This window comes from Rhincodon typus, chromosome 2 (genome assembly GCF_021869965.1).
Source record: "Rhincodon typus isolate 14 chromosome 2, sRhiTyp1.1, whole genome shotgun sequence".
Lineage (NCBI taxonomy): Eukaryota > Metazoa > Chordata > Chondrichthyes > Orectolobiformes > Rhincodontidae > Rhincodon > Rhincodon typus.
This window is the reverse complement of record NC_063333.1, coordinates 118,924,018-118,943,151: the sequence shown is the minus strand read 5'-3', so window position 1 is coordinate 118,943,151 and position 19,134 is coordinate 118,924,018. Positions and strand designations below refer to the sequence as shown.

Here is a 19,134-nt window from a genome sequence, read left to right as displayed (position 1 = left end):
GACCAGAGAAATTTAGGTTTTAGTCAAGAAAAAGGAAGCATTTGTCAGGTATAGACAGCAGGGATCAAGCAAATCCTTACAAAAATATACTTCTGTTGCCTTTATACTGAAGAGGGAAATCAGGAGGGCAAAAACAGGACATGAGATACTTTTGGCATATAGGGTTAAGAAGAATCCAAAGGGATTCTACAAATATATTAAAGACAAGAGAGAGAATAGGGCCCTTTAAAGATCAGCAAGGCCGCCTAAGTGTGGAACCACAGAAGAAGATGGGGGAGATACTAAACAAGCATTTTGCATCAATGTTTACTATGGAGAAGGATATGGAGATAAAGAACTTGGGGAAATTAATAGCAACATTTTGAAAAATGTCCATGTTCCACAGGAGGTGGTGCTAGACATGTTACAAAGCATAAAGATGGATTAGTCCATGGGGTCTGATAGGTGTACCCTAGAGCTTTGTATTATCAATAGCCATGGGCGAGTGCTGGAAGTCTGAAGGTTGGCTGAAGTGGTGCAATTATTTAAGGAAGGTAGTAAGGAAAAGCCAGGCAACTATAAACTGGTGAGCCTGATGACAGTAGTGGACAAGTTGTTGGAGGGGATTCTGAGGGACAGAATTTACATTTATTTGGAAAGGCAAAGACTGATTAGGGTTGGTCAACATGGCTTTGTGTGTGGGAAATTATGTCTCACTAACTTGATTTGAGTTTTTTGAAGTGATGAAGAGGATTGAAGGCAGCAGAGCAGTGGACGTTGTTCATGTGGACTTCAGTAACATGTTCGACACAGTTCTGCATGGTAAACTAGTTAGCAAGGTTAGATTGCATGGAATACAGGGAGAACTAGCCATTTAGATACAAAATTGGCTCAAAGGTAGAAGCCAGAAGGTGGTATGGAGGGTTGCTTTTCAGACTGGAGGCTTGTGATTAGTGGCGTGCTGCAAGGATTGGCACTGGGTCCACTGCTTTCTGTCATTTATATAAATAATTTATATATGAATATAGCAGGTATGGTTAGTAAGTTTGCAGATGACTCCAAAATTGGTGGTGTAGTGGACAGCAAAGAATGTTACTTAAGAGTACAACAGGGCCTTGATCAGATGGGCTGAGGAGTGGCAGATGGATTTTAATCTAGATAAATGTGAGGTGATACATTTTGGTAGGGCAGGACCTATACACTTAATGGTAAGATCCTGGGGAATGTTGCCAAACAAAGAGACCTTATGGTGCAGGTTCATGAACATTGCCTGAAAGTGCAGTCATGGGAAGACAGGGTAGTGAAGGTGGTGTTTAGTATGTTTGCCTTTATTGGTCAGTGCATTGAGTTCAGGAGTTGGGAGGTCATGTTGTAGCTGTACAAGACATAGGCTAGGCCATTTTTTGGAATACTGTATTAAATTCTGGTCTCCCCGCTACAGGAAAGATGTTGTGAAACTTGAAAGGGTTCAGAAAAGATTTACAATGATGTTGCCAGGGTTGGAGGGTTTGAGCTATAGGGAGAGGCTGAATACGCTGGGGTAATTTCCCCTGGAGTGTCAGAGGCTGGGGGGTGCGATCTTATAGATGTTTATAAAATCATGAGGGGCATGGAGAGGGTGAATATTCAAGGACTTTCCCCAGGGTAGGGGATTCCAAACTAGAAGGCATAGGTTTATGGTGAGAGGGGATAGATTTGAAAGGGACCTAAGGGGCAATTTTTTCACGTGGAGGGTGGTGGGTGTGTGGAATGAACAGCAAGAAGAAATGGTGAAGGCTGGCACAATTACAACATTTAAAAGGCAACTGAATGGGTATATGAATAGGAAGGATTTATAGGGATATGGGCCAAATGGGATATCTGGTTGGCATGGATGACTTGGATCAAAAGATCTGTTTCCGTGCTGTAAACTCTATGACTAATAAAATTTGAACACAAAAGAGAGTCAAGGGACTTGGAGATAAGACAGGCAAGTGGGGTTCATGCAGAAGATCATCCATAATCTTACTGAATGGCAAAACAAGTTCAAGGGGCAGTTGGCTTCTTATTTTATGAAATGCTTTTGGACATCCTGTGGTTGAGATTCCTTGGCTGAATTCTACATCTTGCCATGGTTTGCCTTTGCTAAAAATTCACTGCAAGTTTGTCCACTACCCCATTAGCTGCCCCACAGCAATTTAATTCAAAAATAATTACATTAGTGGGAGACTTCTGCCTGGACTTGGAGTGGTGTCCTAGGGCCAACCATCTTTTGCTGCTTAATCACTGACCTTCCTTCCATTAAAAGGTCAGAAGTGGAAATCTTTGCTGATGATTACACAAGTTCAGCACCATTCATGACTTGTTAGATACTGAAGCAGTCCACGTTCAAATGCAACGTGATCTAGACACTATCCAGGGCTAAGGTGACAAATTGCATGTACATTTGTGCCATACAAATGCCAGGCAATGACCGTCTTCAATAAGAGAAGATCTAACCACCACTCCTTGACATTCAATGGTGTTACCACCACAGGATCCCCACCATCAACATTCTGAGGCTAAACATTGACCAGAAACTCAACTGGACTCACCACATAAATACATTGGCTACAAGAACAGGTCAGAGGCTGGGAATACTGTGGTGAGTAATTCATCTCCTGACTTTCCAAACCCTGCCCATCATCTACAAGGCACAAGGCAGGAGTGTGATGGAATATTCCCCACTTGACTGGTGGGTGCAGCTTCAACAATGCTCAAAAAGCTTGACATCATCCAAGACAAAGCAGTTCACTTAATTGGCACCACATGCACTCCCTCTGCCACCAACGCTCAGTACATGCTGCTGCTTCTATCTACAAGATGCACTGCAGAAATTCACCAAAGATCCTCAGAGAGCACAATCATTCCATCCAGAATAGCAAGGGCAGCAGATACATGGGGACACTATCACCTGCAAGTTTCCCTCCAAACCACTCACCATCCTAACTTGTAAATATATCACCCGTTCTTCACTGTGCCTGGGTCAAATTCCTGGAATTCCCTTCCTAAGTTCATTGTGGGTCAACTACAGAATGTGGACTGTAGGGGCTCAAGAAGGCTGCTCACCATCACCTTCCCACGGGCAACTACAAATGGGCAATAAATACTGGTCAGCCAATGATGCCCATATCCCACAAGTGAATAAGCAGAAAGATAACTCTCTTTGGAGAGCTACCAACCTGGCCAGCAGATTTGTAGTGCCGTGGCAATAGCTGGAACTAAAGGCAGTCCCACCATGGCGAGATGCCCAGGTTAGTTAAGAGTTGGGAGTCAGTGAGTGAGAATGGTGGCCATTCTGGCATCAAGAGTGCTGAGGGATGTTTAAAGGTAATATTTGTAGGACTGCCTCCAAAGCAATCCACAAGTAAGTTACCCCACCCCACCGACTGATCAACCCCATCCCCTCCACTTGCACTGCGACACCAGCCTACATTACAAAGGATAAACTCTCATTGCCGGTCAAATGCTGGCAGGAGGATGTCTTTAAGTGAGCATTAATTGTCTCCTTAAGGGCCTCAATAGTCCCACATGCAGGGAAGCCAAATGCCTCCCCTGCTTCCATAAAATTTCGGATATTGGGGCACATGAATAAGTGGCAGCAAATCTACCTGCTGGAATTTATTCATCCTCCCTTCCCACCCTTCACCCACCAGCAGTGAAGCGTAACATCAGCCCCTCCTTTTGTAAGAACAACATAACATTTGCTCATATTGCATGTTAACATTTTAAGCGCATAATGGAACCATCCTTTCCTTTCTCAATAGTGCAACTGTAGTTGCTGAGGTAGAAATATTCTGTAATCTGCCAATATCGAGATATGTAGTTGAGACAGTAGCAGCAATCACATTAACAGCAAGTTACATTCAGTTTATCATCTCTTTGGAATGACGGATGTTACACACAAGGATCCCGAATTTGTTGGAACAGTATGATAGCTAATGCTGTAAGTTGAATTCCATAGATAGTAGGAACTGCAGATGCTGGAGAATCTGAGATAACAAGGTGTAGAGCTGGATGAACACAGCAGGCCAAGCAGAATCAGAGGAGCAGGAAAGCTGACGTTTCCGGCCTAGACCCTTCTTCAGAAAAATTTAATTCCGTGTTTATTTTGCACTATCACAGAAATTTTGAACTGTAATGACAGGTGTTAATAATGAGTCAGGGACTTTACAGATAAAACAGCTAATGGCTTACCTTGCTAATTAATATAAAGAAAACAGTACAGGTAGTTCTCCTATAACACGATAGTTGCGTTCTTATGTGACCTCGTGCTATAGAAAATTGCCTTAGAATATTGTGTTATAGGAAAATCACTATACCTGTACAGCAGAAGGTTCATGTTATCCAGACAGCGTCCACTGTTCATCAATCGCGTTACAGCCAATGTGCGTTAACAAAACACGCGTTATAGCAGAACTACTTGTACCGTTATTCAGATTGAGACACAGCCGAGAGGCAAATTAGTTGCAACAATTGAGATTGCCGTACATCACTGTTTCTGATGAAAAATTGCATAATCCAGGAAAAGGTCAATCGCCATTGACCACAACGATGGGCTCAGTGATGACAGCAAATTTTTATTGATTTAGGAAGTCATATTAGTAGAACCTTCTTAATATTCTAGCAAATTATTATACAATGCAAATCATGATGAATCTGAATAAGAAAGATACAGCTGAATCTTATGTTGATTTTGGCTAAGTGTAAATTGTGTCAAGAGTTTTGGAACGTTTGCCACTGTGAGATTTAAGAGTCTTATTGCTCTATCTTAACAAACAAGCTGCATTAACTACCTATCCTGCTCCATGGTGTGTATCACGTCTGATTTCTGCTCCAAGTTATTCACTATTCCTAACAGCAACTTGGCACTCAGCAGATATCCACCCCCAGACAAATATGGCAGCTTTGAAATGCCAGTTCTCATTGATGGACAGAATCAGAACCTGGCAAATTTGGGGACCAAATCACCGCGTTTCTCTGACAGGGACCTGGAGGACCTAATGGACAGGTTGGTGCAAATTAGAGGTGTTCTCTTCCTGGAAGACTAGCAGAGGTGCACCAGTAGACACTGCCAGTCGGTTCTGAGTTATTGTGGAGGAACAGCCTGTAGTCCTGGAAAGAAGGTCAATTGCCTTTCCAACTCTAGCAGGGTAGTGTGCCACTCTTCTCTCTGCTTCCTCCGACTTTCTTTCTGCTACTACATCCACTTTCCACCAACGCTCACATTCTGCCACCCTCACGATTACATGCAACATCTTACCTCGCTCACACTTTTTTCTCATCAACCTCCCACATTAATAAACTTGCACGTCCTCTGCGCTGCCTCCTCAGTCTTTCATTAAACCTCACTGCATTTTCCCCAAAGCCATTATCTTCAGTTTTGTCATGATTTCTATAGACAGGATTGTGCAGATTGTGACTTACAGCAGCTGTGTGGGAATGTAATATGGTAGCAACAGAGATGTGGATGAAAAATGTGAGTGTTCAAAGAGGGTAGATGAGATGGCAGTACTGACTAGGAAAGATATTGTACTCTTGGAAAGAGGGCATGTGCTTGGAGCAAGTACAGAATCAATCCGATCAGAGTTGACAGCAATAAGATCAGTCATGATTTTATTGAATGGCAGAGCAGATGCATAGAGTCATAGATTAATATAGCATGGAAACAGGCCCTTCAGCCCAAACTGGTCCATGCTGACTCAGCTAGTTCCAATTGCCCGCATTGGGTCCATATCCCCAAGAATGACCTACTTCTACTCCTGATTTGTTTGGATTTTCGTATTACACAACTGGGACAATTCTATAGGTCTCTCTCAACACTCACCCAGCATGACAAGAGATACTGAATGCATCACAGTTATTTTGGAGAGACAGACCTAAATGCTTTTTACATGTGCAAGGCAAATAAATAGATTCTCGTGAGACGTGAAATAATTTGAATGAAGAGAAACCAATGATAGATTGTTGTAGCAAGGATTGGGGAAGTAAAAATGCAACCAAACCACACTAAGTCTGTACAACACAGTAAAGTTCTTGGATGAAGATGGTGTGGTCAATCGTGTCAAAAGCTACAGAAAGGTAAAAGACAAAAAAGTGTGCAAATTGAAATAGAAATGTGGTGAAACAAACAGGCTGCTATGTTGATAGGGTGAAAGGAAATAGTGTAAATAGATTTGAATGTGGGTCCCAAGAGGGAATTAGATTACTATCTTAATAGAAGGCAGCTGGGGAGCGGCAACAGGGGAATTGCTCTTTCAGAGAGCTGGCAAAGACACAATGAGCTAAATAGCTGCCACTTGAATTGCAACCATTCTATGATTTTATGAGATTAAATAACTAGCATGGGATTAATCTTATATGGATCACAAGCATTAGCACCAATTTCTTTGCTTCTTGAATGTAACATAAGGAGGGATAATATACCATGGTTTTTGCCACAGCTGATGCCATTTGTTGTTGATTTGGGCTGTTGTGGTGCAGAATGCAGAAGCAGGAACTTGAGTGGCAGGATGGATATGGATTTGGGAGGCACTACTATCAGTAACTTGGAAGAGAGCTTACTGATAGAATATTATGTTGCGAGTAAAGAGAAGTTGAATGTAGGTTTTAAGGGGGGATACTGAAAGGAGGGTGAAAGCAAGTGAGAAGAGGAAGTCATTTTACAGAATACCCTGGAACTGCATTTACAGTATAACTGCAATAATGGAAGAAACTATTTCATCTTGTTGTAAAAATTTGTGCATGTTGGAATCAAGAGAACATACAGCACATAATTTGCCATCAGGGGAACTAAAAGCCCCCAGTTTCCAGCTCAATCCCAAACCCAATGTTTTAAATTTTCCTAATCAGATTCATATTTCTAGTTTTCAAAATTTTCATAAAGTCAATGCAGCATCTATTAATATGTTTAGGCACAGGAATCCGTATTGGTCTTCAATGTAATTAAGTGGACTTGTTCCGTGAAGGAATCCAGACCCCACATTCTCTGTCTGTCAGTCAAAGCATCTGATGATTGTAACAGCTGAATGTTGCATGACTGGCCTGTAAGAAGAGCATCAACAATAATTTACTTCATAGCCTAAAGCTTAAAGTGGCAGTTTTTCAAAATATTAAATTGTATGAAGTAAAGATATTAGAGGGAGAAATAGCAAATTAATTTTCAAGAAGTGACTGAACTGACATCAAGTTATTATTGACAGGGAAATTCCATTATCTACTTTGAAAAGTTCACGTTAAAATGTCAACATAAATAATGTCACAAAAATGGTGACGACATTCAAAATGTTTCAGGTTGAATACAAACCTCAAGCATTTGTTAGCTTTGTTAAATTTACTTGTAGCAATTTAGTTATTTTCTTTCCTTTGTCATCCACCAAACAATTTTGTAGAGAATGGAACCAATTTGTCTTTATAACCTAAGAGTTATACTTGTATATATTGAACCAAGATACCTTTCCTGAGGATTGATTACACCAGGGCAAAAACAACGAGGTGCACTTCAACCTGATATCTCGCTCTTTTTATTCGGCATGTGGAAAATTGGACAGTTTCAGACTTAAAGGTCTGTCGGGAAGCTCCATCTTGCAAATTTTACTCTTTCTTTTAGCGTCAAAGTTTTTTTTAAACCTATTACCCGAATGACATCAAGAACAGATTCCCACATTTCCATGGAATTAGTGTAAGACATTTATTATGATTGGCACAGTTTAGTTAAAAATATATAATTTTTACAATTTGGATCGTTTTGAAAAGACAGGCCTATGGATGTAGATTAGTACCTTGAAGGTCTTTTCATTTAAAAGAAAGGTCACTGTCATTCTGAAACAGTGACCTAAATGCACTAATTCCAAGAAGACACATGACTGCAATCAAGGGCCTAACAGAACCCATGGAGTGTTTAGGGAACAAGATATTCATGATTTTCAGTTCATTACATGCAGCGTAGTCATTTTAAGCCATCAATTTTGTTTTGACTTCAGAACAGAAAATATCAGAGTTTTAGTTGAGAAGAATCATGAGTTGAGTTCAGAAACAAGTTTTAGTTTCTCTCCTAGCAAGGAAACAGACTTTAGTTCAGTTCCATTCAGAGGAAACCAGTCACTACAGCAGAAGTTTTCTTTTACAAAGTTTAAGAAGTCTGTAGGCCAAGAGAATTTGGCACAGAAAACTTTCAGTTTTTGGAACTGAAAATATTTTGGTTATCAGAATTGTGAAAAGTCCATGCCATCAGATCCAGAGAGGAATTGTTAAACTGCCTCTACAGTTTAAGAACGAGAAACTAGAAGGAATTAGTTAAGTGGAAATTTAAAGAGTTGAGATTGGAGCATAACTACTCTGGACTTGGGTCCATGTAACAGATTGTTATTGGGAAGGAAGTTGAAACTTTATTCTTCAGGTCTTCTAATTGTTGTATATTTAAATTGCTTTGCTTGCTTTCTTTCATATAATAAACTTATGGTTTGTTGTTAAAGAACATCTACAGCTTCATGTAAATATCTTTAGTGACTAATCACCATGTTAACTAACGAACAAAAATATTAAACATATGATCTATCAAGAAAGGTTTTATTCTGATATTTGCCTTGTCCAATAGTACCATCAGCTGGGATCATAACAACAATCTTTAATTCTCATAAAATCCTTTAAACAAACTCACCATAGAGGTCATGAATTACATGTGGGGGAGTAGAAAATGGTGGACCTACAAAAAACAATGCAATTTACATTTAAGGTACTAATTTAAAATCAAGTGATCAAAAATATACACAATACAAAGAAAAGTTACGACCACTCTACAGATGAACAACTGTGGTTGGGATGCAAACGAGAACTCGTGGGACAGTAGCAAAGTGGTAATGTTACTTGACTATTGGAGGCCTGACCTAATACTGAGGCATGAACTGAAATCCCACCTATTGTTTGAATTTAAATTGAATTAAATTGATAAATCTGAATAAAAAGCTGTTGTAAAAACCTATCTGGTTTCACTAATGTCTTTTAGGGAAGAAAATTTGCTATCCTTACCCAGTCTGGCCTACTTTTAACTCCAGGTTGACTATTCTTGGAAAGTACTTGGATGTATCAAACTGCAACAAAGAGAATGAATAAACAGAACAAAAACTGATCTGATCAACCACCCTCTAGATGACAAAGACACACCCAGCCCAGTTGACTCTGCAAAGCGCTCTTCATGCACACCTGGGGACTTATGCCAAACTTGATGTCATGCAATAGCCTTGAAACAGTCATCAAATCTTATCTTATCTAGTGGCAATGACCCAGTCTCAGCTGCCACCATTACTGTCCCACTGAAATTACAGGTGGCAGCAGAGATGCAAAAGGTTGGGAAGCAGTGGTCCTGGGAATCTTCAAAATTAACTCCAGACCTATTAAGTATTACTGCATCAGGTCAAATGGGGGCAAGGAACCTCCTGCTAATTATCACCTACCTCCCTTCCTCTGATGAATTAGTACCCTTTCTTATTGAACACCACTTGGAAGAAGCATTGAGGATATCAAGGACACAGATTAAAGTCCCAGATCTACTGTACAACTTTCATGACCAAGAGTGGTTCCGGCAGAGTCCAAAGGATAGAGCTGCAGACTGAACTTGTGACAGGTGCCGAGAGAAATGACACATCGCTATCAGTCACAGATGCATTTGTCCATAGTATCAGCAGGAATCACCACTGTACAGTACATATTGAGATGAAACTGAATTAGCAAACTCAGAATGTTCTTCTTTGCATTGTGTGACACTGCCACTATGCTGAACAGGATAGATTCCAAACAAATATAGTAGCTCAAAACTGGAAATCCATGAGGCAATTTGGCCCACCCAGGGCAGCAGAATTATATTCAGCTTTAAATTGTAACTTCATGGTTCAGTATATCACTCACTCTACCATCCCCATTAAACAAGAAGAGTCAACAATGAGGAGTATAGGTCAGCATGCCAACTCACTGAATCTACAACATACATATACATGCATATTAAACAACTGGACCCACATAGAATGAACAGAGCAAACGGTCCCACACAAATGGAACAGAGCAAACGGTCCCACACAAATGGATCAGATCAATGCTCTGTAATCCTGCTACATCCAGCCACGAGTGGTGCATTGTGGTTAGAGTTCAGACAATTAAATAACTAACGGGAGGAGAAGGCTCCAATTATCCCCATCCTGAATAATGGAGTATCCAGCATATTTGCGCAGAAGCCAAAGTCAAGGCATTTGCAACCAGATTCAGCCAGAAAAATCAAGTGGATTATCCATTTCAGCCTCTTCCTGAGGTCCCCAGCATTGTAGATTATCACTCTCAACCAATTCAATTCATTTTATCAAAATATAGTGGTTGCAACTGACACAGCAAATCATGAGAGTCCTGATAACATCCTGGCTGTGGTTAAGAAGTCTGGTGCTCCAGAATTAGCCAATGATGCTCAGTTTAGATTCTGCCAGGGTCACCTGGCTCCAAACCCCTCAAAAGCCTTGGTCCAAGCAAGGACAGAGGAGCTGAGCTACAGAAATGAAGTGAGTTTCAGAGATAAGTTGACATCAAGGTATCAAGGAGCCAAAGCAAAACTGAAGTAATTGGGAATCAGGAGGAAAAGTATCCAATTATTGAAATCTTACCAATTCCAAAAGAAGATGGTGTGGTGTTGAAGATCAATCATTCTAGTCACAGGACAATGCTGCAGAAATTCCTCAGGGTAGTGTCCTGTGCCCAAAACATCTTCAGCTGATTCATTAATGGACCTTCCCTCCATCATAAAGGTCAGAAGTGGGGATGTTCATTAATGATTCTATGGTGTTCTGTACAACTCAAGCTTCGTGAAATTCTAAAGAATTCAGTGCTTGAATGCAGCAAGACTGACTCAACATTCAGCCTGGAGCTACATATAGCCACATACGAGACAAGCAGTGATTCATCTCCAGCAGGAGAGAATCTAACCACTTCCCATGACATTCAAGGGTATTACTATCATAGGTTTATTCAACTTCAACTTTAACATCTTGGAGGTTATCATTGGCCAAAAACCAGGAGGCATGGAATGTGCAAGAAACACACCTCTGGACTTGCCAAAACCTGTCCAAGGTACAAAGGAGGTTGATGGAATATTCTACGCTTGCCTGGATGGGTGAAGCTCCAACAGCATTCTAGAAGCTCGACAGCATCTAGGTCAAAGCCGTCCTATCCAACATCCAAACATTTATTCCACCCCCGACTGAAGCACAGTGGCAGAAATGCTCATCAAATACAACATGTACCGCAGCAACCTGCCAAACTTCCTTTGATTGTAATTTCCAAACATTGAACCTCTAGCACTTAGAACTACTAGGTTAACAGATGCATGAGAAAACAGCCAAATGTAAATTTTCCTCCAAGTTACACACTAGACTGATTTGGAACTATATTGCTGGTCATTTGAAGTTGTTGGTTGAAAAACCTGAAATTCCCTTCCTAATGGCATTGTACAGTATGTGTTAATGGACAGTAGTGGCTGAAGAAGACAATCATTACCTTCTTTTTAAGAACTATTAGGAATGGCCAACAAATGCTAATCTTGTCAGCAATACACGCAACTTATGAAAAAAATCAAAAACAAAATTCCAGATACTCCAAGGACCTAATCAAAAAAAACTAAAAAGTGAAGAGCTTTATTAGTGAGATGTGCAATAAATATTTAGAGTATTTGCTAAGTTTTATTTCCTCCAATCAAATCTGTTTCATTATTCAATGTGATCATGGCTGACCCGATTGTCCTAAAGTTCACTTTGCTGCCTTCTCTCCATAAACATTATCTTACTGATTAAAAAGCTTCCTATCTCAGCCCAGAATACGTTTAATGACCGAGCTTCCACAGCCCGCTGCAGCAAAGAATTGCTGATTCATGACTCTCAGAAGAAATTCCTCCTTCATCTCTGTCTTAATTGGATGACCCCTTATTCTGAGATTATGCCCTCTTGTCCTAGATTTTCGCACAAGTAGAAAGAACTTCTCAACATCTACCCTGTGTAGAAACTAAGAATCTTCTATGTTTCAAGAAGGTTCCCCCTCATTATTCTAACTCCAGCGAATACAGGTCCAACCTCCCTTCACTAGAAAATTCCTCCATACCTGGTATCAGCCTAGTGGACTGGTGAATGCTTCTATGAACTACCTCCAAAGCCAGTATATCTTTCCTTAGATAAAAGGACAATTTTGCTGTATTTTAACCGCACCAATTCATATTTTTCTCTGCTAGGGCTTTGAATTATCTTTGTGTGTTTGTGGAAAGCAATGGGAAAATTAGTTTTTGAAAATTTTGTTGATATTATACAAAACAATTCAAATAATGCAATTTGTGGCCCTGGAAAAGAGAAACTGTCAAATGAGTAATGATTTTCTGGAGTAGTTTTATTCATATTTTTGTTCTAACTGTTGTATCAAATTTTGTACGAAATTAATTATAAAGTGTAAACTGGATTACAATTAGAGTGCTATAAAATTGGACATACTGTTGCTCTAGAAAACTCATCCTTATTATGTAATTTACTTAAATAAAATGTATGCATTTCAGAACAGCGCAACAAACTTAAAAGAAAACAACAGCATTAAATCAAACTTTTGGAACTTTTATCTTCTGGAAATTGTTCATTTCGCATTGTAAGTACTTTTACTTGATCAACGACTTCTGTAAAGTTGACATTTCCAATATTCAGACATTGTGACTGGAGTGCTGATAAAGCCTGGTTAAGATCTAAGCAAATGTTCAAAGTAGAATCAAAAGCTCCCATTCAAAAATAAATAAAAAATTCTTGCCATTTTAATTTGCCTCTCCACCTCCAGAGTCACCTTTGCCTCCAACACCTATTCCAATGAAACTCATTTTAAGCTTGAGGATAGCACATCACCTTTTTCACTGGACATTTGACAGCTTTCTGGACTTGACATGGAGTTCAACAATTTTATACCTGAATCTTTGTCTCATTTGGGTTTTGTTTGCTTCTGGATGGCAGAAATTGGCAAGTATGCTGCTTTTTTATCCCCCATTTATGTTGCCTCTACAGTCACATTTTGTTACTTCTTTACTTGCCCCTTTTCCAATTGCTTTTGCTGACACAACAATCCCTTTCTCATTTAATCTCTCCTGTCTTCCATGTATCGCAACTTCTTCTTTGAATTTCTACAACTGCCTTTATCATCTGCCTTTATACTTACTCAAGATCTATTAGACATCTAACTTTTTTCAGTTCTGAGGGAAAAACATCGACCTGAAATGTTTATTCTGTTTATCTTCACAGATGCTGTCTGAACTGCTAAGCATTTCTGCTTTTATTAAACAATTTTCTAAGTATAATTTAACAAATTGGCTTTACCGAGGCAGTACTAAATACAAAACAAATCAATTCAGGTTTTTGTTGATAAATGCTTTCTTCAATTAAGAGTTACCATAGGTATCTATAACTGGAAAAAATGGACTAGAGTTTGCACACTAAGATTTTATTTAAACATTTTTGTATTTTATTAGTTATTTAGGTAGACTGAACTGCATTACAAAAATCCTGTATCGTTTTATGCAAACACATGCAAATTCTTTTCGACACTTGAGTATGTGAAAGTGGACCACAAGATTACTTACCAGACAATTTTTCTTGATCATATGTAAAAGCATCCAGAAGATATTGGCATCCTTTGTCCATAAGTGTAGTCATTAGCTTGGCATAACTGCAATAATTACATTCAGAAAAACAGTATTTAATTTAACGAAGGGTCTTACTTTTTTAACATGCTTTATAATATTCAATTTAGTTTTGTTATTTGATCTTCTCTTTATTTCAGTTGGGTTTGACTTCAATTATTTTAGTTGTACTATTTGCATGAACACTAGTTTTCATTTTTCTGAAATGGTTCAGTTGATTATGCTTGGACAAGAAAGGGCAGAGAAGCCATTTCAGAGAAAAGATTTCACACACCAATAGCAAAATTGCAACAATGCAAGTTGAATCACATTTCTTGTTGCTTATACCGAAATGCTAAACAGTAATTTTTCATACACAGCCATACTATATCTCATGAAGCACATGGAAAGATACAATTATACTTAATTTAAATCTGTAATTTATTACGTATAATTTAACAAAACATATACAGCTGAAAAATCTGTAAAAAGTAAGCATTTAAAAGATTTTTTCTTGTTAATTATGACGTGTACTTTAATTTAAAGCAAACACTTTAGATATACATCTAAAAATGACAGCCTTGTTCAATACTAATATGCACTAAATGGAATAAGATTGCTGATTTGATCATTCAATACATTCAATTTCTAATCTGAACTGTAATTTAGAGAGAGACGGAGTTCAACTGTTTCCTTTCATGGTGGAAGGGACACTGACACTTTTGAGCAAGTACTTTTTTTTAAACTTATGGAATAGCTAAGATTAATCATGCCAAGTGAGGGAAACATATGGAGTCTAAACTCTGGGTTTCACTAGGTTTGGGAGGCTCAAGAAATGTTAATTCTGTATTTCTTCTACAACATGCTATTCATTGTATTTAGAATTAAATATGGTCTCAGAATAAAAATTAAACAAGTTTACTTTTTGTCACTTTTCAGGGGAAATGCAGAACAGCACTTCTTAAAGTTAATAAATAAATAAGCTGGCAGATAACAAATTACTCACTGTTGTCTATCAGATGGGTTCACTGCTACCAGAGAACCTCTGTCCCAGATCCCATCAAACTTTCCAGCAATTACACTACCCATCAGAAACAAAGAAAAACACAAAAAGTTTTTATGTTGCAAAGTTCACAGTCAGGATGCAATATTATAAACAAAAACATACTATGCAGCAGCATGCATAATTGCTGAAAAAAATAATTTTCTGGTACTGGAAATTTGTAACGACAAAAGAAACTGCTGGAAATACTCAGCGACTCAGCCATTATCTTGGGGAAGAGCAAACAAGTTAGTATTTTGAGTGTCACTGTTGTAGTCAGAGTCATACAGCATGGAAACAGATCCTTTGGTCCAACTCATCCATGCTGATCAAGTTTCCCAAACTAAATTAGTCTCACATGCCTGCGTTTGGCCCATATCCCTCTAAACCTTTCCTATTCATGTACCTGTCCAAATGTCTTTTAAATGTTGTAATTGTACCTGCATCTTCCTCTGGTAGTTCATTCCACATACGAACCACCGTCTGTGTGAAAAAGTTGCCCCTCAGGTCCCTTTTGAATCTTTCTCCTCTCACCTTAAAAATATGCCACCCCAGTTTTGAATTCCCCCTTCCAGGTGGTTGAAGTGCGGGTTTGGAAGATGATGTCTCAGAAGTCTCAGTGTTTTCGTGCAATTTTAGATGGTACACACTGCTGTCTCTGCATCAATAGGAGAGGGAGTGAATGCTAAAGATGGTGGATTGGGTACCAATGAAGCAGACTGCTTTGCCCTTGATGCTGTCCTGACAAGTTATCAGGATGGGAATATTAACATTACAGACAAACAGCTTTGAAAATGCTGTATTAACTTCCAGTTCTGACAAAGGAACATTCAAAACAATAGTTTTTTCTCCAAAGATGCTGCCTGGTATTTACTTCAGCTTTTCAGCCACTGCTACAGTTTGCTTGATGTTCAATTGTAAAGTGATGGCATAAGAATTCTAAAGTGAGCTAAAAAAGGTCGTAAATGAAATCTGAAAAACTAAAAAGAATAGCAGATGCTAGAAATCAGAAACGAAAGCAGAAATTGTTGGAGAAACTCAGCAGATCTGGCAGCATCTGAGGAGACAAAGCAAAGTTAATGTTTCAGGTTCAGTGACCCTTCTTCAGAACAGGGTAAAAACTCTGCTTTGTCTCCACAGATGCTGCCAGACATGCTGTTTTTACCAGCACTATCTGCTTTTGTTTGCAAATGAAATATGGGTAGTTTCAATCCAGTCCCTTGCTTTTACAGATTCAGAGTTTAATTTTGCTGCAAATGGTGATTTATAGGAGATCATAGGAACAAAGAGTCATAGTCTCAGAATGCGGAAACAGAGCTTTTTATCTAACTTGTCCACGCCGACCACACATCCCAAATTGCCAACATTTGGCCTATATCCTCTAAATCCTTCCTATTTGTATACCCATCCAAGTGCCTTTCAAATGTTATAATTATTCCCAACTCCACCACTTCCTCTGGCAGCTCGTTCCATACATATGATAAACATAATGTATATTTCCAACAGTAGTTGAGAAGGCAATGCACATCCTCAGGTTCCTAGCTTTACTGAAGCAAAGGAAAAATCACGAGGTTATTTTTAGTTACTTTGCCTTTTGCATTAATAAATAAATAGTTTTATCTTGTCATTAACTTTGCATTTTCTGTATTGGTCAACACAGCAAAGGTGGAAAATCTACAAAAATGAATTAACTATTTCAATTACTTGGCCAAAACTTCTAAAAGATTGGTAGAGCTTGTTAATATTTAAATGTGTCTCTATGGACTTTTTTGAATCCCTCAACCATCCCAATATCTGTAACCTCATCTTTGGATCACTATTTTTTGAGATCTCTGCATTCCTCCAAATCTGGCCTCTCGTGTGCTTCTGATTTCAGTGCTGCATCATTGGCAGCCGTACCGTCAGCTGCTTGGGCTCTAAGATCTGGCATTCTGTTCCTGAACACATCTCTTCCTTTAAGCTACTCCTTAAAACATTACTGTTTGACCCAGCTTTAGGACACTGTGCTTAATATATCCTTATGTGATTCAGTTTCTCCAAGTTTGGTTACACTCCTGTGAACTGCCTTGGACTATATTACTACTTACAAATAAAAGATCTTGACACATTCCTGACACTCACTTCAATTGACAAATACCTGTCCCCCAACACTTGTTAATCCCATTACTCACTTGATCCACTGGAATCTATAACTAATTTTGGTTTGTACTCCTTGCACTAATATTATCAAAACTGCATGCCTAAGTACCGTGTAGATCTAGTCACAATCCTGGACTTTGGCATACCATTCAGAATGATACTTTAATGCAGTACTGAGAGGGTGTTGCTGTACTTTGGACAATATGTTAAATTGAGTTTTTACCTTCCTGTTCCAATTAACTTTACTGAGCATTTGGCACTCCTCAAAAATACAAAGCTGTTTTCTTGAAGGCCTCGTTAAAATTTCTGAGACAGAAAATTGTGGGTTCACAATTCAGGCCAACAATTCACTGTAGTACTGAACACTGTCAGACAGCCAATGCTGAGGGAGCACCACACTATCAGAGACGCCCTTCATTGGGCAGGACATTACACCAAGGTACCGTCTGCTATCTCAGATGGATGTAAAAGATCAGGGTGTGGTCCCAAATTTATCCTTAAGACAAAATCACTAAAATAGATTAGCTGACCATTATCACGCCACTGATTGTGGGAGCTGGCTGGGCATAAAATGGGTGCTGTATTACTACATTGCAACAGAACACTATTGAATTTTCTGTTAAGCACTTTGGGACATTCCGAGGTTGTGAAAGGTGCTACAGAAATTCAATCTAAATGCAAGTCCATTTCTCTTTGTTCCTATAAGCAACTCGGCATATAAATTCTTAGCTTCCAATACCAAATACTTTATACTTCATCATTACATCCATGGAAAGAGAACAGGAACAGTGTACCTTGGTACATTATCTAATGTTATGAGGGTTGATGGAATCTACAGAACATCACTATAACAGACATGAAGATGTTTGATCCACTGTAAATAATGAGCTGTAAAGCATAGTATTCCTCTACATTGAGCAATAAGTTGGTGCTAAATAATTGAATTACGCTATTTCCAACAAGTAAGAATTGGACGTGTTTTCTAAGATTCGGATGGAAACACATTACTGGAATAGTATACAGAACACCTAACCCATGCATTTGACCTACGTATGTTTGATATTGATACAGCTTGTTCAATATTGACACCATTGTAAATTTAAGCCAACACAGTGTGGAGCTGGAGGAACACAGCAGGTCAGGCAGCAGAGGAACAGGAAAGTTGATGTTTTGTGTATGTACCCTTCATCAGAACTGGGGAGGGGGAATGGGAGCTGAGAGATAAATAGAGGGAGGGTGGGGCTGGGAAAGATAGGTGGGATGGGGATAGGTGGATGCAGGTAAGGGGTAGTAGGGATTGGTCAGTGGGAAGGGTGGGGTGGATAAGTGGGGAAGATGATGGACGGGTTGTGTCAGGTCAAGGAGGCAGGGATGAGACAGAGGGTTGGACATGGGATGAGGCCAGGGGTGGAGAGATTTTAAAACTGATGAATTCTATGTTCAGACCATCCGGCTGTAGGCTCCCGAGGTGGAATGTGCGGTATTGCTCCTCCAGTTTGCGTGTTGCGTCTTCATGGCATTGGAGGAGGCCTGGGATGGACGTGTCATCAAAGGAGTGGAAGGAGAGTTAAAACGGTTACCGACTGGAAGGTGTTGTTGATTATTACGTAGACTGCAGATGCTCCATAAGTTGGTCCCAGAGTCTGCGCTTGGTCTCACCAATGTAGAGGAGGCCACATTGGAAGCAACAGATACAGTAGACCAGGTAGGAGGATATACAGGTGAACCCCTGTCGGATATGGAAAGGTTGTTTTGGCCTTGGATGGAGGTGAGACGGGAGGTGTAGGGGCAGGTGTAGCACCTCCTGCGGTTGCAGGGAAAGGTGCCGGGTGTGGTGGGGTTAGTGAGAAGTGTGGAATGGGCGAGGGAGTCGTGGAGTGAGCGGTCCCTACAAAAGGCAGGCAGAGGTGGGGAGGGAAATATCTGGAAGTTTTTGACGTGCTCGCCGAGCTGGCTTGTTTTCAGTCAGACGTTTCGTCACCATGCTAGGTAACATCATCAGGAGGCCTCACTGATGATGTTACCTAGTATGGTGACAAAATATCTGAACAAAAATGAGCCAGCTCGGTGAGCAAGTCAACAACCTCACCCACAGCCCGAGCTACGATTCTTTGGTAAAACTTTAAGGGAAATATCTCTCTGGTGGTGGGGTCGGATTGCAGGTGGCGGAAGTGGCGGAGGATGAAACGCTGAATGCGGAGATTGGTGAGGTGGTATGTGAGGACCAGAGGGACTCTGGGATGTCAGAATGAAACGCTCCATCTTGGGAGCAGATGCGGTGGAG

At 39.8% G+C, this 19,134-nt stretch overlaps 2 protein-coding genes across 2 annotated transcripts in view; one reads left to right on the top strand and one right to left on the bottom strand.

Annotated features, from left to right (window-relative positions):
- The window catches only part of LOC125485568 (lysine-specific histone demethylase 1B-like), a 49,038-nt gene extending 43,990 nt beyond the window's left edge, over positions 1–5,048 (top strand). Inside the window, exon 9 of the mRNA XM_048608891.1 lies at positions 4,859–5,048. Within this exon, the coding sequence (XP_048464848.1) occupies positions 4,859–5,048 (190 nt within the window). The remainder of the gene's footprint in view (positions 1–4,858) is intronic.
- Positions 3,847–19,134, bottom strand: part of LOC109910683 (probable thiopurine S-methyltransferase) — a 43,307-nt gene continuing 28,019 nt past the window's right edge. The window contains exons 5-8 of the mRNA XM_048608881.1: positions 14,676–14,750; positions 13,631–13,716; positions 8,657–8,701; positions 3,847–7,041 (exon numbers count right to left, since the gene is read on the bottom strand). Of these exons, the coding sequence (XP_048464838.1) occupies positions 6,908–7,041; positions 8,657–8,701; positions 13,631–13,716; positions 14,676–14,750 (340 nt within the window). The 3' untranslated portion in view covers positions 3,847–6,907. The remainder of the gene's footprint in view (positions 7,042–8,656; positions 8,702–13,630; positions 13,717–14,675; positions 14,751–19,134) is intronic.